Below are 25,861 nucleotides of genomic sequence, written 5' to 3' on the forward strand. Positions count from 1 at the left end.
TATGTCAACCAATCCTAATTTATGTCATATACTACCACATCACAAAATAAAAAGATTATAGAGACTTACGTTTGAGAAACACACTGTATATCGGGGTATTTCCAGTACTGGCCAAAATAGGAATCGATAATGTTATTAGTTATTAGAATTGTTAAAAAAATTAAAGGTATAAAATGAAGGAATAATATAGCCTGAGCTAAGCAATAAACCATTGACAAAGGACTCTATAGAAGGTGAAGTCTCCAAATTATTACACTTTTTCAAAATGATACGACTAGAGAATGTAAAATGTTGAAATAAAAAAAATATAACAAAAAAGTAATACAAAATAAAATTAATAAAAAACAAAACAGAAAAGAAAATTCAAAAAAGTCTAATAAAACCCATACTGTTACTGACATCTGTAAAAAAGAAAAATGTTAAACTAATCAAAAAATTGAGAACTCAAAAATCAAAATCATTTCACAGAATGCTATTTTAATTAATAATATTTAAAAATTTCAGGTAAAGTAATATTTGTACAAATTGCAAAGTAAATAGTAAAAAAGTGTATTCCAAAAACATAAAAAAACAAAATTTGGACAGCTGTTTTTTTTTCAGACCAAAATTCAAATTTAGTTGGGAATGAGAGTAAAATAAAATTAATTAAAATATTTTCCAGAATTTGATCAGACTGAAATTGAGAAAAAAAAGGTAGAGAAAATGAAGCTGGATCGAAATTGGATTGAATTTTTCTCCTACCGAATTATCAACCGCTGTGAGATAATTAAATTCTAGCAGAAAAAGGAAATGGCCTCCAGATCCAGAGATATTATGCAGACTACAGGGTGATTCATACATAACTCATGGTACATAACGGGCACCTTAAAATTTTGCTGTATTTCAAAGTCTAATATATTTTGTTCTAGTGAGCCGATTTTGATGATTTTTTAAGCAACTTGTAGCTAAATTATTTGAATTTTTGGTATCTCTTTCCAAATTAAAAATGAAACTTTCCATCTGTCAATTATACGGAGGAAAACAAAATGTTGATATTTTAGTGAAAGTTTGAAACAGAAATAATTTTATCGTCTAAGTACATCTTTTCCGGATAGTTTATTTTTTGTTGTCATTTCCCAGCTATCTTTGACACCATTTTTTCTCGATCATACGGTTATTCATAATACCCTTGTGACATGCCTTTCATCACGTATCATAGAATTAATCTTAAAATAATACTAACTCTAACCAATGAATTAACACCCTCCAAATAACCACGCTAACCAACCCGCCAAATAACTAAACCAACCCAACCAAAATACTTAATAGATAAAAAAAACAGTAAACTAGCAAAAGAAAATCCAAAAAATGAGCATCTAATAAGATAATAATTAAAAAAAATAAAATTTGAAGTGATTTTCTCTCTCTGTCGAATTAATAAGAAAAAAATAAAAAACAAAAATGATAAAAATAACAAACAAAAATTAAAAAAAACAGTAAACCAGCAAAGAAAATCCAAAAAATAAACATCTAATAAGATAATAATTAAAATAAAATTGAAGTTATTTTCTCTCTCTGTCGAATTAATAGGAAAAAAATAACAAACAAAAATTAAAAAAAGTAAACTAGCAAAGAAAATTCGATAATAAGATAATAATTAAAAAAAATTAAATTTGAAGTGATTTTCTCTCTCTGTCGAATTAATAAGAAAAAAATAAAAAACAAAAATGAAAAAAAAAATTATAAATTAAAAAAACTGTAAACTAGCAAAGAAAATTCAAAAAATAAATATCTAATAACAAGATAATAATTAAAAAAAATATTTTGAGTTGATTTTCTCTCTCTCTCTCTCTCTCTCTCTATCGAATTAATTATAAACCGCCGGAAAATAATTATATCCCGTCGAAAATCGAAACAGCCCCCCGAGGACATTGCGGGGGCTGTTACGAACAGCCGAACGGGGTGAAAATGTTATTATAAAAGTTATCCGCGCCTATCTAGAGCTAGCTGCCATAATTTCGCCGAAAACTCCTCGCGCTCTCTCTCCTCTAGCGCTTCTCGCGCCATAATTGCGAATTTTTGCGCGAAGCGATTGAGGGCGCAGGCGCTGAACGCGAAGCGGAAAAACGTCGCTGAGCGGGATCAATAACGGTCGCGCGGTGTTGCCGGGTCGGTTGTAGAGAGCGTGGAGTGAGTCATTGAGGCTCTGTGTATCGGTTGTGGCGATCCACGTGACTAATTCTTTGTTTTGGAGATGTTCTTTTTTTGTGATTTGATGTTTTTGTTTAAAAGGATACGATTTTGGGGAGGCAAAATAATAGCGTTAAATCATTTTTCACACAAAAACTTTTAAATATATATACAGGGTGTTCCTTAATGACGCTGTTTTCAGGAAACTGTCAAAATGATGTGCAAAAATAATTTTTGAATAAATTATTATATTATTATTGGCAAAAAAAAACTCATAATTCACATTTCCACTTCAATGTTAGTTGGTATTAAGCCGAGTAAGCTAGTAGCATCACGAATAAAAATTTAGATATATCATGAGCATAAAATACCTAACTGAAAAATAAAGTCCCTATTTTCCAAGATAGTTCTTACAATCTGACAACACGGGCCTTGGGGTGAGTAGCGCTGTTGCCGCGTCTAATCCTCTCGCGCTAAACGAAAGTGACAGTGGTCGGGGGTTCGTAGTGTACAGTATGTCCGCGGATCGTCTTTATAAGGGGAAAATATTTTTTATTAAAACCATTTTTTGAAAAAAATACATCCTTTAATTTTAATTGTTCTAAAATCCCGTTTATACTTCTCTAAATTTCCATACTATTTTAGAAAAAATATGAAAATACAGTTAAATTTTTTCTGAAAAGTCTTAAAAACCAAAACGCGTTTCTATGATAATATAATTTCGCTTTCATTCTCTTCAACACTGTTTCCCAATAAATCAGCGAAGTTATTCTATTTTGAGAAAATCATAAAGAAAAATAATAAAAAAATAAAGAGAAAAAAAAAGCCAAAAATAGAAAGAAAACTAAACAGAAAAAAATTAAAAAATAAAATAAAGAGAAAAACAAATACAGATAATAAAGAGAGAAAAGATTTATGAGAATTATTTATGAGACAATGATATGGTCGAAGACAGCGGTTCAAATTCTGCGTAAACAAAATAGATCCCGTCCAGATTTACTTTAGAAGCAAAAAGAAGACCTTAAGTTAAAATAATTTTTACTACACTGTGTAAATCACTAGAAACTTAAGTGCCACACAATCTATTTTTTTCAGTGTACACATCAAAAACACTAAAATATGTCTTCTAAATAGACCATTACACCATTAGATATAGGCAAACAGCCCAGTCGGTCTCAAACCTCCCCTAAACATGTCATATACATTATTTAACCCCATGTTAAAAATTGCAATATGTCCAGGCACACTCTGCACGACAAAATTCGGCAACCCTGTCCCGATTTCGGCCGAAATGCGCATCGGGTAGTTGTACGGGGAGGAGAAGGGCGAAGAGGGAGGATAGAAACGTCGCTTTCCCTTTTGTTTGGCGCTTGTCGCCGCTCTATGCATCACTTTTGGGGTGCAAGGGGTATTGAAGCGATACATATAGCCTAGCTTACCCAAAAGTCAACCTCACCTTCACGTGGTGCACCCTGTTTACACAAACGAGGCTCTGACGTCCGAGTATAGGCGGTATAACCTTATACAACCCTCAGACCTACCATCTTCTGGGGAAAAGGAGTAATAAAATACACCTAGCCGGCCGAGAACGTAGCACAAGGGAACTATCGTCGCAGTCCTCACTGTGCCATAGCCATCCCGTGCTACAGTTGCAGCCAAAACTGTGCGGCAGCGTAACCGCCACAGTTAAACCTTTTCACGCAGCTTACACACAGCAATGATGGAACATTCGAGTGGGACAAAATTATCGTCCGGAGGTAAAATACCCCCTCAATCGGATCTCCGGGAGGGGGTGCCTACTCGAGCGTATCATCGGAGAAACAAAAACATCAATGTTTCACGTTCGCGGCGTGGAACGTCCGCACTCTACTGGACAAGATAAATTCAAATCGACCAGAGAGAAGAACAGCACTGGTCTCACAGGAACTCCACCGATTAAATATAGATGTTGCCGCTCTAAGCGAAACACGCTTTGCAGATGAAGGTAGTCTCACTGAGGAGCATTACACCTTCTTTTGGAAAGGTCATCCCGCAACACACAGGAGAATTCATGGTGTAGGCATTGCGATCAAAAACGAAATCGCCACCAAGTTAACAGAAGTACCTATTGGTGTCTCCGAACGTCTTATGACCCTAAGGTACCCCATATCAGACAAAACTTACGTCAACATCATTAGTGCCTACGCTCCCACCCTTGACGCTAAAATTGAAGATAAGGATAAATTTTACCAAGCCTTACAAAATGCCCTTCAACGAATTCCAAAGCACGAACGAATCATCTTGCTAGGTGACTTTAATGCCCGTGTAGGCAAACAACAGGAAATATGGCCTGACGTATTGGGAAAACATGGAATGGGAAACGCAAATAGCAATGGTGAACGCTTATTAACAACATGCGCAGAGTATAATCTTTGCATCACCAATACGTGGTTCATGTTGAAGGACAAGTTTAAAGGTACCTGGAAACATCCTAGATCAGGCCACTGGCATCAATTGGACCACATAATCGTTCGAAGGACGCATCTAAAAGATGTTAGGCTCACAAAAGCTAGAGTAGATGCCGAATGCGGCACTGACCACCGACTTTAATTTCAAAAATGAAAATCCAGTTAAAACCCAAACATCCACGCTGTAAAAAGCAAAACAACATGACCAGATTGAACGTACGGGGTCTAGAAAACAACAATACCGCCGACGCCCTCCGGGAAGCCATCAAAGAATCACTTCCACCGATAACTTCAATCTCAGTATTGGAAGCTGAACAAGGCTGGACACAATTAAGGGATGCGATTCATAAAACCAGCGAAGCAGTACTGGGAAAGTCGAACAAAAAGAAACAACCAGACTGGTTTGACGAAAATCAACCGCATATACAGGCTTTGTTGGAACAAAAGCATAGAGCATATCAAGCCGTCACTGCAAATCCACATAATCCAAGACTGGTAGACAACTTTAAAGCAGCCAACAACACGCTTCGAAGAGAACTGCGCCAAGTAAAGGATAACTGGTGGTCACAAAAAGCGAATCAGATTCAAGAGTACGCCACGCATCACGATTATCGTAAATTCTTCGAGGCTGTAAAAGAAGTATACGGCCCAACTAAGAAGGTAAGCTGCCCAATCATGGCTCAAAATGGCGAACTTCTAAAGAGGAAGAACAAATTAGAAATCGCTGGAAAGAACATTACAGCCATATCCTTAACCAAGAAAACAACCCCAATATGGAAGCATTAAACACAATACCTCAGTATAACAGCCTCGATGTATTAGACATCCCAATAACAGAACAAGAAATAAAGACCTCCATAAAACAGCTTAAAACAACAAATCAGCTGGCTGTGACGATATTCCGGCGGAAATCTATAAGTGTGCAAGTAAAGAACTTATTGGTCATCTTAAGGCTCTCTTTGATGTCGTATGGGAAAGCGGAGAGGTACCTCAGGATTTTCGAACGCGAATATAGTGAATATATTTAAGAACAAAGGAAGTGCATCAGACTGCGGAAATTACCGGGGAATTTCGCTATTGGCTATCGGCGGAAAAATTCTTGCAAAAATAATGTCAAACCGCCTGCACCCATATATAGAAAAAATCCTTCCAGAATCGCAAAGGGGTTTTCGTACCAACCGCGGCACCGTCGATTCCATATTTTCCATCCGTCAACTACAGGAAAAAGTAAAAGAGCAGGAGTCTAAACTTTATGTTGCATTCATCGATCTAACAAAAGCCTTCGACTCTGTGAACAGAGATGCGCTTTGGGCAATTATGGAAAAGTTCGGAGTACCCAACAAATTTCTTACAGTGTGTAAAAGCCTCCAAAACAACAAGTCAAGAGTGTCACATCATGGATCACTGAGAGACCCATTCCTAACAAATACAGGAGTTAGGCAGGGATGTGTCTTAGCGCCTCTCCTATTCAACATATTCATGGCAGCGCTCTCCATTATAGTGGACAGCAAACTGCAGGAGAGAGGATTGGGCATTAGATACTGATATGACGGCGGTCTGTTCAACATAAAAAGACTCAGGGCAAAAACACGTACAAAATTTATCACAGAACTTCAATACGCTGACGACTGCACTCTAGTTGCAAACACGGTACAACAATTACAAGAAATGTTGAACACATATACCTGGGCATACGAGGCTTTGAGCCTTAAGCTAAACATCGACAAAACTAAAATCATGTGCACTCACCCGGAAGATCACAACAATGCTATAAAAATCGGAGAAGAACTATTGGAATATGTGGCGGAATTCAATTACCTTGGCAGTTTGATTTCGGAAAAGGCCAATATTGACTCTGAAATTCAGCACAGGATTAGTAGCGCCTCAAGGGCATTCTGGAAATTAAAAGACAGGGTTTTCTACAATCATGACTTGAGTACAAAAACAAAACTTGCAGTATACCGAGCAATTATAATCCCCACCATGATATATGGGAGCGAAACCTGGGTGCCTTACCGCCGACACATGAACGCATTGAACAAGTTGCAACAGAGACACCTTAGACAACTCTTAAGAGTCCGGTGGTTCCATCATGTCTCAAACGTATCGGTCCTTGAAAAATCTAACTGCGAGAGTATTGAAGTCATGGTCACAAAATCCCGCTTAAGATGGGCTGGTCACGTATGCAGAATGCAAGAAAACCGCATACCAAAATCTCTGCTTTACGGTGAGCTTGTGGACGGTAAGAGGAGGCCGGGTGGACAACTGAAAAGATACAAGGACATTTTCCACGAAAATTTAAAGGGAATTAACATGCAGAATGAGTGGGAAAAAGCAGCTCACAATAGAACTCAATGGAGAAGGGTTGTAAACTCAGTTAACAGCGGCAACCAAAAAGTAGAGAGGCAACAAAGCAATGAGATTTTTGAATGTCCGGAGTGCGGTAGGCAGATAACATCACGTATCGGGCTTTTCAGTCACAGAAAAGCTCATGAAAGAAAACGCCTTGCGTGACCATTTTCTTTATGTGTGTCGAATACTCGTCAGCGAGTAACGGCTGTATGTATGTATGTATGTATGCATCACTTTTGCTTTCGACGCTTTGCTCTATCTTGTTCTATCACTTTTAGTTGTCTCTCTCTCACTAATTTAGAGTAAATAACAACTTTTAACCAAGTTGTATATTTTAGGTGTTTTTATCTGTCAGTTTCTATTGTCTAAAGTTTCAATTTGGTTTTATATTAATTATTAATAGTAATTATCTTGCTTATCTATCAAAGTAAAGGGGGTTGTAAAAAATATACTATCTTCTTGAAAGTTTACTTGCTAGTTAGTTCATGGCATTCTTAGGTCGTCAATAATAAACGCGTCTTAGCTTAAATAAAATGAAGTTATTTTTTTCATAATTTTACTGGATACGATTATCACTTTTTTATAAAAAGTTTTTATTCCAATTCTACATACGTATGATGACGAAAATGTGTAAATATTTGTGTCATTTACACTGATTGCTTTTGAATTGTTTATTAAGTTAGATTTATACACTGTCGCAGATAAAGTCAGTATGAAATGGCATCATATGAAACTTTTGTATTCGTTGACTTAGATTTCTGCTTTAATTTAGATTAAAATCCTTATATCTCCAAAATTTAACATTTAATGTATCACAAGACTACAAAGCGGGTTTACAGGCAGCTGGCAGAATTTCGAAAAACTTCATTTGAAAAGTTGTTTTATTTTATATGTATATAGATGTCCATAGATTTTATGGAAAGCACTGTTCATTAAAATGTTGTATCCTATGTTATAGGGCTTGTTTCTCTCTACAATTTCCTGTCTCACAATGTACCGTTTGTGTCCAGGAAGGGTTCATAGTTTCATAGATGTCGATTTTCGAAAGAAATCAGAACATGTATATTATTTCGTATATTTTTCATTTTATTGATTTTATGGAAAGCACTGTTCATTAAAATGTTGTATCCTATGTTATAGGGCTTGTCTCTCTACAATTTCCTGTCTCACAATGTACCGTTTGTGTCCAGGAAGGGTTCATAGTTTCATAGATGTCGATTTTCGAAAGAAATCAGAACATGTATATTATTTCGTATATTTTTTCATTTTATTGATTTTATGGAAAGCACTGTTCATTAAAATGTTGTATCCTATGTTATAGGGCTTGTTTCTCTCTACAATTTCCTGTCTCACAATGTACCGTTTGTGTCCAGGAAGGGTTCATAGTTTCATAGATGTCGATTTTCGAAAGAAATCAGAACATGTATATTATTTCGTATATTTTTCATTTTATTGATTTTATGGAAAGCACTGTTCATTAAAATGTTGTATCCTATGTTATAGGGCTTGTTTCTTTCTACAATTTCCTGTCTCACAATGTACCGTTTGTGTCCAGGAAGGGTTCATAGTTTCATAGATGTCGATTTTCGAAAGAAATCAGAACATGTATATTATTTCGTATATATTTCATTTTATTGATTTTATGGAAAGCACTGTTCATTAAAATGTTGTATCCTATGTTATAGGGCTTGTTTCTCTCTACAATTTCCTGTCTCACAATGTACCGTTTGTGTCCAGGAAGGGTTCATATTTTCATAGATGGTTAGATGGTAGTTATTGGTTAAAAATAACAAAAAAAATCATCTAAATGGTTCAAAAATTTGTCTATTTATGTAAAATTAAAAAAAACAACCTTTTCAAATAAATTTTTTGGAAATTTGCCTAGAAAACCCGTTTCTTATCCATCTTTAACCATTAACTTTAAACGTTAAATTTGACAGATACGTATGTGAGCTTAATAAAAGCAAACGCGTTTTCATTAAAAATAACACACACACACAAAAACACAATCACTACTAAAATCTGTGGTTGTACCAAATCAATATACAAACCTACACCAAACTAAACTAGGGAATTAAAGCTCACTGCAAACAGGTGGGTAGTTTCAAAGGGGTAAAAAGAACAAACTAAAAATCGAAATAAATAAACTAAAATAAAATTAAAAAGTCACCTACCGATCCACCTCGGCCTTTTCCACGACCTCGCCTCGACTCGCCCCGCATGTATGGCTCGCCATACAGATTCTAGAACAGAAAAGATAAAAACGAAAATAAATAAAAAGGAAGCTAACTGAAAAAGCAAAGGAAAATAAAGCAGGAATAGGAAAAATAAAAAATGTAAAATATATTTTTAGAACCTACTAAAAGTATTAATAGTGTTATTTGGTTTTCTTTAGTAAAAACCATTACATCAACAAACAGACTTTAATAATTTAAAAGTTTTATGTAGGAGAAAATGAGTTAGGATTTTTTTATGTTAAATCGTTTGTTAATAACAAATATTGGGTTGGAAAAAATTATTAATCTGCAGGTAAATATCGTAATACTAAAACTGTACCATCACTGAGAAACAGCGGCACCAACGAAAGGTGGGCGTGGCTTATCCGGCAGCTGTCAACGTTATATGAACCACGTGTTATCCGGGGTTGCCGTTTAGAATTGTATATATTAAATCGATCCTAGACTAAACTACCCCAAGAATTAATATACATAGGCGTAGATTTCAATTCTTTTTATTCTTTGGCATTTTTTTAGAACTCTTTATGTCTCAAATATGTGTTACGATATTGCAATATGATAATATAACTAAATTAATGATTTTTAAAGCAATTTGTAGCTGAATTATTTGACTTTTTAGCCTCTGTCAAATTAAAAGGTAAAATCCCTATCACTGTCTATTATGCAAATGAAAAAAAAAATGTTATTTTGGCGAAAGTTTGAAGCACCCTGTAGAATAGTTTAATACAGTATGGAATTTTACAACAACTTTAGCATTAAAAGCCGTTGCTTTTGATCCTCATCAGCACACCTATGACATAGGATTTATTGTTTTTCGAATGTCACTGTCAATGCAAAATCTGTCAATGCTACAGTTACAAAATCTACAGTTACTCTAGGACAAATAATGGTTTTAAATCCAGAAGTTAATCAGTTATTTTTTTTTTTTATTTGTTTATTTTTTTTTATTTTTTTTTTATTTATTTTTTTTTTTTTATTTTTTTTATTTTTTTATTCTTTGAAATTGTAAACATTTATAAATGTTTATTTTAAACAATAAGACTGACAATATTATTTGTATTATCTTTTGTTTGTTTGTTTGTGTACCTTGTTTGTTTACTTTGTTTGTTTAGTTTACCTTTGTCTACAAATTGAAAAAATTTTTGACAATAAAGGCATTTATGTATTTATTTTTATAGTACTATGTTAAATGCAATTAACCCAATAATAGTCGATATAACTTCTGAATTTAAAACCATCTTCCCTAGAGTAACTTTCAACAAACTTTAACAGTATGACTTTTTCATAATAATATCATTAGAAAATTAATAAACTCTATTTTCATGGGTGTGCTGATGAACAACGTGTGCATGGAACAAAACAAAAACATGCTTTTAATGCTAAAATTTATATTAATTGTTACAGTCTTCTTCAAGAGCGAATATCACCAACAAAAATAAAGTTATTGAGATGAATCAAAAAACAAATTGCCGGGAAAATATGCACCTTGATGATAAAGCGATTTTTACATTCCTTACTTTGTTAAATCACTCCACAGAGTGTTTCAAACTTTCGCCAAAATAACCACATTTTCTTTCCCCTCGTATAGTAGGCAGATGAAGAATTTAATTTTTAATTTGAAAAGAGGCCAAAAAATTCAAATAATTTAGCTACAATTTGCTTAAAAAATCATCAAAGTCCGGTCATTAGAACAAAATATATTGAACTTCATTTTTACATTTCATATAGTAACTATATTTTTTTTTATTTTAATCAACATATTAACTTAAAATAAACACTACAAAAATTTTACAGAGAAAGACACTTGATATAGTAGTAACTACAGCGAAAAAACCATAGAGAAAATTAATTAAAAGAGACCAAATAATTCTACTGAGCTCGACTGAAATTCTAGATGTGCAATTTAAAGTTTTCATTTTAAGGGCTGAAGCCAGAGGTTGCCCAGGATGTCGGGGTCGTTAACCCTACGACACAGAGGAAGGGATCGATTAAAAAAGGCAGCAGCCCTTTTGGGTATACCGATTTTTATTTTTTTCTATGTTATTGCTTTTTTTCTACCTTCTACTACATTCGTTTTGATTTCATTTTTGCTAATGTGTTATTGAAGAAAAGTAAAGTCTTATTATGTTTTAATAGGGCCGTTTAAATTTAATATTAATTATTTATTTGTTCAGTATAAAAGTATTTTTCCATTTTTTTCAGATAAATTAAAAATAAAATTGACGATAAAAAAATAAGTTTAAAAAAAGATTCGCCAAAGCCTTCAAAAAAGTCACAAAATTATTCATCTTTGACACAATGATTGGCAATATAAAAACGTCATTTTAATGCCTAGGCATTAAAGCAAAGCATGTCAATACGTGTCATTATTGACAAAAAATAAACACGTTGAGTAGATATAGTTATTTGAACGAAATAATAAATTTGGGAAACATTTATATTTTTAAATTAATCATAAATTTTTGTACGAAAAACAGTTTCTGCTGAACTTTTGGCACAAAAACATTTCAAATTCATGGTTTCAGTCTAATAACTATTTGGTCAACATGGTTAATTTATATCAATGATGATCGGTATTGATAATTTCGATTTCAAATATCTCGAGAACCATTACTTGTAACGATTTTTACCAAGAGACCTTTTTTACGTAAAAAACGTCGTAAATGTATATTTTTTACTCAATAGTTTTATACAGGTACCGACGAAAAGTTATTACTCTTCAAAAGAGTTAAAACACATGTAAGTGGCGCCCCCTACAACTAGGAGTCATATTGACATCAAAATCAAATTTCTCAAGTCAAAAAACTCCCAGACACCAATTTTTATCGAAATATTGACGTTACTTCAGAAATTATTTGGAAAAATCGAAATAAAAATGAAATTTCTACACCCTGTGTCTTTGAAACTACGCATTTTAGAACATATATTTATAAGAACTTTTTTACTTATTTTTATCTGCAGAATATGCTGCCGAAGTTTCCGGAATACAGTTCGGACCACCCTGTATATTGTGCTCAGGCGTTAAAGTGCTTTACTTTTATGCCTATAGGCGTTAAAATGATCTTTTTATATTGTTGAACCACGTCACGAAAATTAATACTTTTGTGGCGTTTTTGTAAAAAAAAATTACACTAACATGATACAAATTATAAGAAATTCCTGCCAAAATAAATACATAAATCTGTACAAAAAAATGTTCCATTTCCTCAAGGAAAAAATCAGTTTTTCTATTATTTCCTTACTAATATCTGAGCTGTGTGACCTTGAGACCCTTATTTGGACAGCCCTTATAGTACATCTGGCTGCTTTACCGGATATTACAGCGACTGCCATCATGAAACTTCCACCACTCCAAAGCCCAATATGGCCTTAATTCGTGCAGCGTACGACCTGTGGTACGACTTTTTAAAAGGTCTATTTTTAAAACTGGGGCTAGGTATATTTATAGTTAGTACGAGATTTGTCTTGATTCTTGTCTTTAAAAGTGACAAAAAATATTTTTTTGGTAGTACCTAATATTCTTAGTGTTAGAAAAAAAATTGGGAGTACCTAATACTCTTAGTGTTAGAGTACTGTAGTACTTGCATTTGATCCTATAAAATACTAAACAAAATTCTAAAATACCATACGACCGAAAAAAAAAGAGCGTCAAAGACGGCTGACGAATGATATTCGGTAATAATTTTCGTGAGGTCAAGCCCTACACGTCACTACGTCCTTGCTATTGGCTTAATCCTTCTATAAATAGTGTTAATTTTTTGACAAGTATTATGTCCATTTTTAGTAAATGACGTCTAGGAACCTCGCCAAAATTTTTATCGATGGTTATTATTTTTTTTTCGATCTTACGGTAGATTATAGTAATGATAAGGAGAAAAATCAGAGTAAAATAATTTTTCAGCGAGTATATTTTAACCCGTTTTACCATTACTCCCGATATAAATTCATATCGAATTTATGATATCTGGTAATGGAAAGTCAAAAGATCCGCAGTGCCGCCCTCTAGGGTCAGGGAGAGCAGTTTGAAGGGCTCCCCATTCAAAAAACTTTGCCAAAAGGGACCCGTTTCGAGTGTAATCGTCCGAATGATTGGCCCTTTCGATGCGCTCCTGTCCTGGCTGCTCTTTTGGGCTTAATTACTACCCTTTTCTTCGCTTGTTTTAAAGCTAATAAGCACAAAATACGGATTTGGTTTTGATGAAAGCAGTTAGATTTATTTTTATTATACAAAAGTTTAATTAAAATTTTAATCTATTGATAAAATTAGACTTAGAGACAAAAAGTAAAAAAAATCGAATTTTCATTTTTTCGTGAAAAAAACCTCATAGGCGTGTTTCTCGAAGGTTTCTCGGGTTGAACTATACTATCAGTTAAAATACTTGCACTTATTTCTGGGACACCCTGTATATCGAGAAACTATGGTTACGGCTCGTTGAATTTGACATGTTAATTTAATATTATATTTTCGTACTGTTGTGCTTGGGCGTAAAAGTGCTTCACTTTTATGCCTATGCGTTAAAATGACTTTTTTTACTGTCAATCACGTTGCCAAAAATGAATACCAAAGAATATACCTAGCTAGAAAAAGAATGGACCATACTGAAAAATGGTTCTACAGAAGTGGCGCCATCTATTGAGTAGGGCTTGTTTTAAATGGATCGAAGCGTGGGCTTTTAATTAAATTTGATTATTAAATCTTATTTTTTACACTAACTCAACAGTACTAATAACAAGTATCGTTGTGATGTGTAAAAAATAAGATTTAACAGTATAATTTATACAATTATTATAAATAAGATTAAAGCCAAACATGTGTAAATATTATTTATTATTTAAAGTTTTTATTTATAAGTCAAATATTTAAACATCATTTATTATAAGAAAACAAGATCAACGTAATACGCCCAAAGTTTTGTAAATATAAATAGGTATACTTAAATGATGGCAAAAATAAAAGACTTACATTATATTTTTAGGGCCACAAACAAAAGGAATTGTCTAATTCATGTCTAATTAAAACACATATAACAAATTATAGTTTGAAAAACGTTTTGATAATCATTTGATAATATTATGATTGGCGCTATGACAACGACAATATTTTTTGAGAATTTGACAATAGTATGACAATGGCCGTTGGAAACTATGGAAACTACAAAAAAATTCTGATTTAACGCCATCTGGCAATAACTAGTAGCAACTTCTTAACCTAAAAATTAATTGCACTACCACCTAGCGCCTGAGGCTGGAACTATTTTATTTAAAATTTCCGTGGAAACGGTGAAACCGCTTTTGCTATTTCACTTTCCCGCCCCTGATGAATACTTTTATGACGTTTGAAAAATAAAGAATATTATCCTCTCGTTCAAGCGAAAAAAATTGAGAATACGTGATCTACGCCACCATAATCCACCTCGTCATCTTTCTCCCCATGAAAATAAAACCTCGGCACGACCAGCACAGTAATAATGACAGATTAGCGGTAAATATGCGTTCCCCTCGATCTTTTTTACACCTCACCCTAAAGACACGCCGACAGCCCTACAGAGCGTGGGTGACCCTCCTTGGTTTTCTTTTTTTGTTACTTATCTCTGTGATGCGAGGCGCCGCATCGGCACGAGCCGTTTTCGGTAAGTCCCTCCGCAGGTGGCCCTATGGGTGACCAGAACGAGGAAGGGTTAATGGTTTTTGGGGCGCCGCAACTTGGAGGGAATCCCCCAGTCAGAAAGGCGTGCGGTCGAGAGTAACCTTGACCCTAACGGGGATTTGCGGAAGTGTTATGTTTCTGGATGACCCTTCTCGGAATAGCAACTTCTCTCAGACCTATGTATACAGGGTGATTCTTAACCTATACGCATAAAGTTGGGAAATTATTGCTGATGACAATTTTGACTATTTTTTGTTTATTTGGACACACACATTTGTGCTATCCTTTTTTAATCTTTCTGTTACTGTTGTCTTTAGTGTTAATTTTTGACAAGATTTAAACATCATATTTATCGATATAAAAAAGAAATTGTCTAGAAAATACCCTTACAGAAAAATATTTAATTCAAATCCAACAACTACTACTGGGTAAATGAATTTGTACCTAGTATAGTATGACTTTTTTTTAAACTTTAGTTTCGGAGATATAAATTTAATCAGACCTTTTAAAAAAATTATTTTTTTTCGGAAACTATTTGAGACAGAGTTTACCAAAAATGTTTTTTATAACTACTACTGGGTAAATGAATTTCTAGTATAGTATAACTTTTTTTGAAACTTTAGTTTCGGAAATATAAATTTAATCGGACCTTTTAAAAAATAATTTTTTTCGGAAACTATTTGAGACAGAGTTTACCAAAAATGTTTTTTATAACTACTACTGGGTAAATGAATTTCTAGTATAGTATAACTTTTTTTGAAACTTTAGTTTCGGAGATACAAATTTAATCGGACCTTTTAAAAAAAATATTTTTTTTTTCAGAAACTATTTCAGACAGAGTTTACCAAAAATGTTTTTCATAACTACTACTGGGTAAATGAATTTGTAGTATAGTATGACTTTTTTTGAAACTTTAGTTTCGGAGATATAAATCTAATCGGACCTTTTAACCAACTTTGAACTGTCTTCACCTCAAAAACCAAACATCATATAACAAACGGCATATATATAAGCTTTCCGCCCTCCCTATCAAGTCCATTCCCCCCAAAACACACACAAACACGCAAGATACCGTCGGCCAACCCTAAATTTATGACAGAAGCAGGCAGCAAGCATCGCCCGGGGGTATTATAGCCCCCCTGACATCGAGGGGGGATCCCAGAGCGGAAGGGCAAGGGTAAAAAGTCCGAAGGTCGCCCTTGTTTGGGTTTTGGGGCCGAGGCCAGGCACTCTTATTCTTCGTGTGATGGACCTTTCTCAAAAGGGATCGTGTCCCGTCCCGTCAAAACAAATCGTGCCGTCTGTTGACAGCCTAAGGGAAGGGTATTTCTTGTTTATATCCTTATGTAAATTTCGGTGTTTTGATAAAACACGATTTTGCTGCGTTATTGGTGCTCTATATATTTTTTTATTTTTTTTTTGTTGTATAATCTCTGAAAAATTATGTTGTTTTTTATTTACAATGATCTACTATGAAAATCTACTATGCGTTATTAATTGTGTGTGTGAAGCTAGTAACTACTAACTAGTCAAAGAATACCTAGAGACGCTGAACAAATTAGGCAAAAAAAAAGTCCTTCTACTCTGGGTGCAAGTCCACCAAGGGATAGAAGGCAATGAAAAAGCAAATTATCTAGCTAGGAAAGGAGCAAACACTCCACTAACTGAACCAAAACCGTTCTGCTTCCTAAATGGAAACCAGCTTGAAGCAAAACTCAAGAACCTGGAATCCTCTAACGCCAACACTCGAAGAAATTTCTCAGGACTTTCTCACGAGAAAAATCAAAGATCATCCTTGACTTATGTAAGCACAATCATCGGATTATCTGTATCCTAAATTATAGGGCTTGTTTCTCTCTACAATTTCCTGTCTCACAATGTACCGTTTGTGTCCGGGAAGGGTTCATAGTTTCATATTTGTCGAGTATCTTCGTTTTAACACTATCTTTTTCCCCAATTCCCACTACAAAATTCAATTACTGCTATAGCAGACAACTGCTATGTGAAACTGCCGCTTTAAAATGCGAGTAAAGTAGATTAGTATGAATACTATTTAATTTTGGCCAACATTTTTAGATTCCTATACAAACATTCGGAAATACCCATCATTATCGACAGTCTTATCTCGTATTACCTACGATATCCGTCCGTAAACCAACCCAGCAATCGCATACATCCCATTTAAATCTCTTAAATAAATTTATACTGGAGAATACTTCGCTACTACATCATTGTCTGATCTTCTTCATCCATCGAAAAAGAGACGAGCCGAGTTGGAAAAAAGCGGATGCGACGTGAATTTGAGCCGGTCCGGGCGCGACAGCGATTGGGTGGCATTAAAATTTTCGGCGGCACAATAGGCCGGGGACCCAGGTGCGAATCCAGGTGGCTTTTGTGCTTTGGGAGAGAGAGAGGTGGATCATGGTTGAGATATCGCGACCTGGTTTAATATAAACAATATTTCTTAAAGAGACTTCTAGGTTTTTTTCTAGAAGAAAAAGTATATTAAATAATTTAAGAGTTATCAACATAAAAATTGATTTTTTATTTGGGACACCCCCTATAATTTTAATTAACTGAAAAGAATTTAAAATTACCTTTCCAAAAATATAGCACACTTGATATTTTGTTATAATACCCTTCAAAATACAAAATTTTTAAAGTTCGCCACTTTTAACTAGTAGGTTTTGGTATTGATGATATGCCCTTAATGGAACTGGAAAACATATTTTTCCAGCAAGACGACGCGCGACGCACCGCCTCTAAACGCTGAAGTTATAGCCAATTTCAAGAATAATTGAATAGCTAACCAAGATCCCAGCCGTTGGCCGTCGAGGCCGCCTGACTTAGTGCCCATGGATCTAATCCTATGGATATATTTGCGGAAGAATAAAGGTTCCTTATTCTTCCGTATAATCTAGACAAGAATTAGAAATACTTAGCAGTTATGAGAGAGTATCTTTCACCCCCCACTGAGTTAATGAATTCCGCGAGAAATGTTCAAAAACTGCCCCCCCGTCTGTCCATAACAGAAGACGGTCGATATGGAACCTCTTCCTTCTTTATTCATTTTTGAATCCGTTTGCTTAATCCGCAAGCACATATCTGCTATTCCCGAAAGGCCATCTCAAAACTATCCACTTAGGAATGCAGAGCACTATCTTTATCTGCCAACCCCGAGCTCAGAACTAGTTAAAGGTTCAATACTGTACAATGCCAAAAAAATGTACAATCATCTGCCTTTGAATATCAAATCGCTTTCATTCTTTCCCGCATTTCGCAAAGCTCTAAAATCATACCTACTGGAGGGAGCCCTATATGCGGTAAACGACTTTTTTGTTGATGTTTAATTATGAACAATTTTGAATTTTAAAATTTTGATCATCTCACACACTGGTCAAAGGTCAAGTATTTAATATTTTATAACTTTAAAATTATATCTATTTACTGCGTACTGTTCTAAAATTGTCCATGTATATTCTTTTTGTAATTTTAAAGACTTCTAGACATCTGTACATCGTTTCCAGATGGACTCGTTGCGGCACAACCCTTAATAAATGAGCTACAATTTTTTTTCTGTTAATTTTCAAGAAAAACAGCGGTTTTTTGAACTTGGCCCATTTCCTACGGACCGGCAAATGGTTTTGAATACGGGGTGGTGTACCCTTGTTATCTATACATCGTCTCCAGATGGACTCGTTGCGGCACAACCCTTAATAAATGAGCTACAATTTTTTTTCTGTTAATTTTCAAGAAAAACAGCGGTTTTTTGAACTTGGCCCTTTTCCTACGGACCGGCAAATGGTTTTGAATACGGGGTGGTGTACCCTTGTCATCTGTACATCGTTTCCAGATGGACTCGTTGCGGCACAACCCTTAATAAATGAGCTACAATTTTTTTTCTGTTAATTTTCAAGAAAAACAGCGGTTTTTTGAACTTGGCCCTTTTCCTACGGACCGGCAAATGGTTTTGAATACGGGGTGGTGTACCCTTGTCATCTGTATATCGTTTCCAGGAGGTCTCGTTGCGGCACAACCCTTAATAAATGAGCTACAATTTTTTTTCTGTTAATTTTCAAGAAAAACAGCGGTTTTTTGAACTTGGCCCTTTTCCTACGGACCGGCAAATGGTTTTGAATACGGGGTGGTGTACCATTGTCATCTGTACATTGTTTCCAGGTGGACTCGTTGCGGCACAACCCTTAATAAATGAGCTACAATTTTTTTTCTGTTAATTTTCAAGAAAAACAGCGGTTTTTTGAACTTGGCCCTTTTCCTACGGACCGGCAAATGGTTTTGAATATGGGGTGGTGTACCCTTGTCATCTGTACATCGTTTCCAGGTGGACTCGTTGCGGCACAACCCTTAATAAATGAGCTACAATTTTTTTTTCTGTTAATTTTCAAGAGAAACAGCGGTTTTTTGAACTTGGCCCTTTTCCTACGGACCGGCAAATGGTTTTGAATATGGGGTGGTGTACCCTTGTCATCTGTACATCGTTTCCAGGTGGTCTCGTTGCGGCACAACCCTTAATAAATGAGCTACAATTTTTTTTCTGTTAATTTTCAAGAAAAACAGCGGTTTTTTGAACTTGGCCCTTTTCCTACGGACCGGCAAATGGTTTTGAATACGGGGTGGTGTACCCTTGTCATCTGTACATCGTTTCCAGATGGACTCGTTGCGGCACAACCCTTAATAAATGAGCTACAATTTTTTTTTCTGTTAATTTTCAAGAAAAACAGCGGTTTTTTGAACTTGGCCCTTTTCCTACGGACCGGCAAATGGTTTTGAATACGGGGTGGTATACCCTTGTCATCTGTACATCGTTTCCAGGTGGACTCGTTGCGGCACAACCCTTAATAAATGAGCTACAATTTTTTTTCTGTTAATTTTCAAGAGAAACAGCGGTTTTTTGAACTTGGCCCTTTTCCTACGGACCGGCAAATGGTTTTGAATATGGGGTGGTGTACCCTTGTCATCTGTACATCGTTTCCAGGTGGTCTCGTTGCGGCACAACCCTTAATAAATGAGCTACAATTTTTTTCTGTTAATTTTCAAGAAAAACAGCGGTTTTTTGAACTTGGCCCTTTTCCTACGGACCGGCAAATGATTTTGAATACGGGTGGTGTACCCTTGTCATCTGTACATCGTTTCCAGATGGACTCGTTGCGGCACAACCCTTAATAAATGAGCTACAATTTTTTTCTGTTAATTTTCAAGAAAAACAGCGGTTTTTTGAACTTGGCCCTTTTCCTACGGACCGGCAAATGGTTTTGAATACGGGGTGGTTTACCCTTGTCATCTGTACATCGTTTCCAGATGGACTCGTTGCGGCACAACCCTTAATAAATGAGCTACAATTTTTTTTCTGTTAATTTTCAAGAAAAACAGCGGTTTTTTGATTGTGCTATTATTTGTATTGTGTATTTTTTGTTGTTTGTATTTTTTTTTGTGATTTTGTTGTTTGTGAGTGCTTTGTCGATGAAGCTGTTTTGGCTTTTTGCACAATAAAGCGTTGTTTGTTTGTTTGTTGTTTGTCGAACACCTGTAGCAAAATCTCATGTCTTGGTTTGCTATTTATTTTTATTGTTATTAGATATAGTTTAAATATGTTGATGTTGGTTAAATATATTTTAAATTGTTATAAAATTCTGCATCTCTCATAGCAAATATTATTTTCGTTTTAATTGATGCTCACAGCTAGATTTTTTTGCATTACAGCCGGTGCCGTTCAAAGCCTATTTATTTACTCTATATCTCGAAGAAGAATCGAGCAAAATATCAAGTGTGTTATATTTTTGGAAAGGTAATTTTAAATCCTTTTCAATAAATTAAAAATATACAGAGTGTCCCATATAAAAAACCAAATTTTCTGTTGATAATTCTTAAATTATTAATTTTAAAAAAATTATACTTAAACCATTAAATTCTACGTAAAAAGGTGCTTTGAAGATGTTTTCATAAAAATACAAAATTTTTCATAGCAAAAAAGTTACAGCGATTTGTTAAAAATGCATATTTTTGAAAAAAAAACCGTAACTCCGAAACGGTAACAGATATCGATATGCGGTTTTCACCATCATGTTTTGACAAAAATTGAGCTCCAGACACCGATATTAGTTTTTGTCTATCTCCTATAGAAAAGGGCGTTTCCGTTTAAAAGCGTCGTATTTGACCCACCCTATACACTTGTATCTCCGAAACTAAACATTTTAGGACGTACATTATTTATATTACATTATTTATACGAATATTTTTGTCTGCAAAATATGCCTCCGAGTTTTCCGGAATACAGTTCGGACCACACTGTATAACACAAAAACTAAACGGTATTCCATATTTTGTTACTTTTCTCTAACAAAAATATTACAACCAAATAAATCCAACAGTAAAAGCTTAAGCAAGACTGAATCTAACGCAACCGCCTTGACATTGACTCATCTATTTCCACCTAGACGTTTATAAAACACCCTTTTCCCTGAAGGGAGGAAAACCCGTACGAACACGGAAAAACGACAAAATTGATAATCTAGAAAGCGAAAGAGGGACAGAAAGGGCTGAGTATACCCTTACGCTGCACGTTGGCTTAGGTAAGGGTCGCCTATCAGTCAGCCAAAAGACGGACGGACCGTCCGTCGGTCAACGAAGGGCAGCGTGAAGGGTGCGAGGGGGTGTTGCCTACTAGATGGCTAGACAGGACCCAGACGGTGGATAAGGGTGGATATAGGGTCCGAAAGGGACGAAGATGAATTTGTGTTTCCCTGTTTGCTCTCTCCGAAGGGCTATAATAATTGATAAAGAAGGTGATAATGCCGGGTTGTGGGTAAAATTAAAGGGTTGGTCTTTAAAGATATAAGTAAATATAGAAGTCCCTTAACGTTGTTTCTAAATATTCTGATTTTTTTTTATTTTCTTCGGATTTAGGTTCGGGAAAACTCTGATTAAGTTTTCATTTGGTTTTTCATTGCCTATCTTTATTTGGTTTTTAAAGGAAAAACAAACGTTTCGGCTAACATTATAGCCTTCATCAGTGTAGTGTCGAACATAATCCAAAAATTACATACAAAATATTCACAACACTACAATTAATAAATGTATGTAATTTTTGGATTATGTTCGACACTATGTTTTTGATTTGACACTACACTGATGAAGGCTATAATGTTTGTTTTTCCTTTAAAAACCAAATAAATATAATGAAAAACCAAATGAAAACTTAATCGGAGTTTTCCCGAACCTAAATCCCGAGAAAATAAAAAAAAATCAGAATAACGTCTATGATACAGGGTGTCCCATTTGAAAAAACCTAACTTTAGTTCATATTTTCAAAAATATTTTTTTCGTAGAAAAACAGACTACGCCACTGTATTCTACGTAAAAAATACAAATACAGACAAATACTTAAATTTCACATCTAATCACAGTATAAGTGTTATAAAAAGTTTATATGATGACATTTTTTTACGTGCCCATACCATAGTAGCTGTCTCGATTCGATGTTGTCGGTGCTGGTATATATTCGCCTTGTTCTTTGCCTGATCTCCTCATTTCTAATGTGTTCCATCCTTGATATGCGACATGCTCTTCTGAGAAAGTCCATCTCCACTGACTCGACCATCCTTCTTTCTTTTGGTGTAAATTGCCAGCATTCGGCACCTTTGTTTGGATGGATTTTTTATTTGACCACAGGAGAGGGTTTAAAAGACCGATTACTTTCTTACCTTGTTGAACTCTTCTTTCTTGGAGTTCCCTTCTTCAGATATAATACTTCCTAAATATTTATATTCGCTACATCTTTTCATTTCATGTATGTGTAGTTCAGGATCTTCAGTTTGTTCTTCTCCTACTTTCAGGTATTCGGTTTTTGTAAGGTTAATATTGAGTCCCCATCTGTCGTATTCTTCCTCAAGTTTCCTGAACATATAGTCGGCATCCTCCTCACAACCTGCAACAATAACTTGGTCGTCTGCAGAGAACAAGGTCGATAGACAGTGGTTGTCAATCTCTATTCCCATAGCTCTACTCTTCCTTCTCCAGTTTTTCAATGCCTCCTGGATATATATTTTAAATAAGGTAGGTGATAAACTGCACCCCTGTCTAAGTCCTTTAAATGTCAGGAAGGATTCCGATAGGAACTTCCCCTGTCTAATCATTCCCACTTTTCCATGCTTATAAGTTCTAGTTTACTGTTTTGCTTTTCGTCTCTTCTAAGGTTCCTTATTGTCTTCCACGCTTCTGACACTCTTGTACCTCTAATATATCTTTCCACTCTCTCACATTTGGTTTCCCACATTTTGTTTTTGCTTTTTTTAATACAATCTAATAAAAATAACTGCATTGCTCATGCATCTGTAGATGTCAGTAAAGTATGGCAATCGCCTCTTTGATTTTAAAGAACATAAAATAAATAAACATAACAACGTAAAAATTAAAAACAAATTAAAAATAATCATACAGAAAGTTACAAAAAATTATCTGCGTTCTAAAAATATTCACTTTTCTCTATTCATTCATCCCCAATACTTGTAAAAATAACGCTAAAATATTTATTTTTTGACCTTGACCTACGAAATTCTTTTTATAGCCACTTTTATGTTTTTTCCTTTATTTCCAGAGTCCTATTTCCAGAGCTCGCATGTCAACGGTAAACGAGAAGTTATTTACGGTGTTCTTCTTGTTCTGCTCGGTTAGAAGGAAGGTTAGAGGGAACCAGAGAGCGACAGAGTCAATTAAAGTGTCTTCAACAGATAGTCGATGTTCTAGATAGAGATAGTTAGGTTAGGGGAAGCTTCCTGACGAGATAAATCATCCTAGGGCATGGAAATAACAGTTTATGTTAATGGAAAACATTGCTGGTGGATTATTTATGTAAAGCTTTATACGTAACTAGCGTGTACCCGCGACTTCGTTCGTGTCGAATTAATCATTTGTAATGGTGATGATAAAGCAAAGCAAGAATTTCCATTAACATACAAACTGGATAACATTTCCTTACATTTATGTCAGCATGAGAAAAAACAATCGAGAAACCCCTCCTTATCGAACCTCTACACCCACAGTCCATCCGTTTGCCAAAAATCAGCTTTAAACGTCAAGAAGTTTAAGCAGAATCGTGATTACTCTATGGTCATATGTTTTGCAACACCCTGTATAAATTTTTAAAAAAGTCTTAAAATATGTAAAACAACAAAATAAAATATACGTGTTTAAGAGTTTTTTTCCGAAAAACTTACCGGTTTTTATGCCAAAATTGAGCTTCTTACGTTAAGTGGTTTAAGCAGGATCGTGATTAATATTAACATGCATTGGTCATTTTTTATGGACAAATTTTAGGATATATGGATTCTTTAAAGGAGTTTTTGAAAAAATGGAAATTAGAGCATTTATTTGCTATATTTGAAGGTAAGAGACATTTACATAATGCACCTGTTTAGATAATGCATGCGTGACTATAGATAGAATAAGAATATAGGTATCAATTTTTTTTATGCAAATAATTACAAAAATTTTAGAATTTCAAGTCGTCGTATTAAAAAATTCAAAATGTGACCAAAGCTTATAATTTTAATAATTTATTTGCTTTACTTTGATTAATCCTGATGTAACATTATTGTCATCAAAAGAATATATTAAAACTGAATTATAACGAGAAAACTTCCCAGGACTGGGTCCTTCCAAACTGGATGGCATGTGTCCATCAGCAGTTTACCATAAGCTGAAGAAGTACGTTTCTTGGATTGAGGAGTAAAAATTCATTATTAAATAACATTATTGTCATCAAAAGAATATATTAAAACCGAATTATAACCAGAAAACTTTCCTGGACTGGGTGCTTTCGAACTGGATGGCATGTGTCCATCAGCAGTTTACCATAAGCTGAAGAAGTACGTTTCTTGGATTGAGGAGTAAAAATTCATTATTAAATAACATTATTGTCATCAAAAGAATATATTAAAACCGAATTATAACCAGAAAACTTTCCTGGACTGGGTGCTTTCGAACTGGATGGCATGTGTCCATCAGCAGTTTACCATAAGCTGAAGAAGTACGTTTCTTGGATTGAGGAGTAAAAATTCATTATTAAATAACATTATTGTCATCAAAAGAATATATTAAAACCGAATTATAACCAGAAAACTTTCCTGGACTGGGTGCTTTCGAACTGGATGGCATGTGTCCATCAGCAGTTTACCATAAGCTGAAGAAGTACGTTTCTTGGATTGAGGAGTAAAATTCATTATTAAAGAACATTATTGTCATCAAAAGAATATATTAAAACCGAATTATAACCAGAAAACTTTCCTGGACTGGGTGCTTTCGAACTGGATGGCATGTGTCCATCAGCAGTTTACCATAAGCTGAAGAAGTACGTTTCTTGGATTGAGGAGTAAAATTCATTATTAAATAACATTATTGTCATCAAAAGAATATATTAAAACCGAATTATAACCAGAAAACTTTCCTGGACTGGGTGCTTTCGAACTGGATGGCATGTGTCCATCAGCAGTTTACCATAAGCTGAAGAAGTACGTTTCTTGGATTGAGGAGTAAAAATTCATTATTAAATAACATTATTGTCATCAAAAGAATATATTAAAACCGAATTATAACCAGAAAACTTTCCTGGACTGGGTGCTTTCGAACTGGATGGCATGTGTCCATCAGCAGTTTACCATAAGCTGAAGAAGTACGTTTCTTGGATTGAGGAGTAAAAATTCATTATTAAATAACATTATTGTCATCAAAAGAATATATTAAAACCGAATTATAACCAGAAAACTTTCCTGACTGGGTGCTCGAACTGGATGGCATGTGTCCATCAGCAGTTTACCATAAGCTGAAGAAGTACGTTTCTTGGATTGAGGAGTAAAAATTCATTATTAAATAACATTATTGTCATCAAAAGAATATATTAAAACCGAATTATAACCAGAAAACTTTCCTGGACTGGGTGCTTTCGAACTGGATGGCATGTGTCCATCAGCAGTTTACCATAAGCTGAAGAAGTA

The 25,861-nt window shown here is 34.7% G+C and overlaps 1 protein-coding gene across 1 annotated transcript in view; it reads right to left on the bottom strand.

The window, feature by feature from the left end:
* The window catches only part of LOC115876270 (DNA N6-methyl adenine demethylase-like), a 79,340-nt gene that overhangs the window by 20,772 nt on the left and 32,707 nt on the right, over positions 1-25,861 (bottom strand). The window contains exon 3 of the mRNA XM_030891980.1: positions 9,143-9,211. Coding sequence (XP_030747840.1) covers positions 9,143-9,211 — 69 coding nt within the window. The remainder of the gene's footprint in view (positions 1-9,142; positions 9,212-25,861) is intronic.

The sequence above is a fragment of the Sitophilus oryzae genome, unplaced genomic scaffold, assembly GCF_002938485.1.
Source record: "Sitophilus oryzae breed Bouriz unplaced genomic scaffold, Soryzae_2.0 scaffold_1430_pilon_pilon, whole genome shotgun sequence".
Classification (NCBI taxonomy): domain Eukaryota; kingdom Metazoa; phylum Arthropoda; class Insecta; order Coleoptera; family Curculionidae; genus Sitophilus; species Sitophilus oryzae.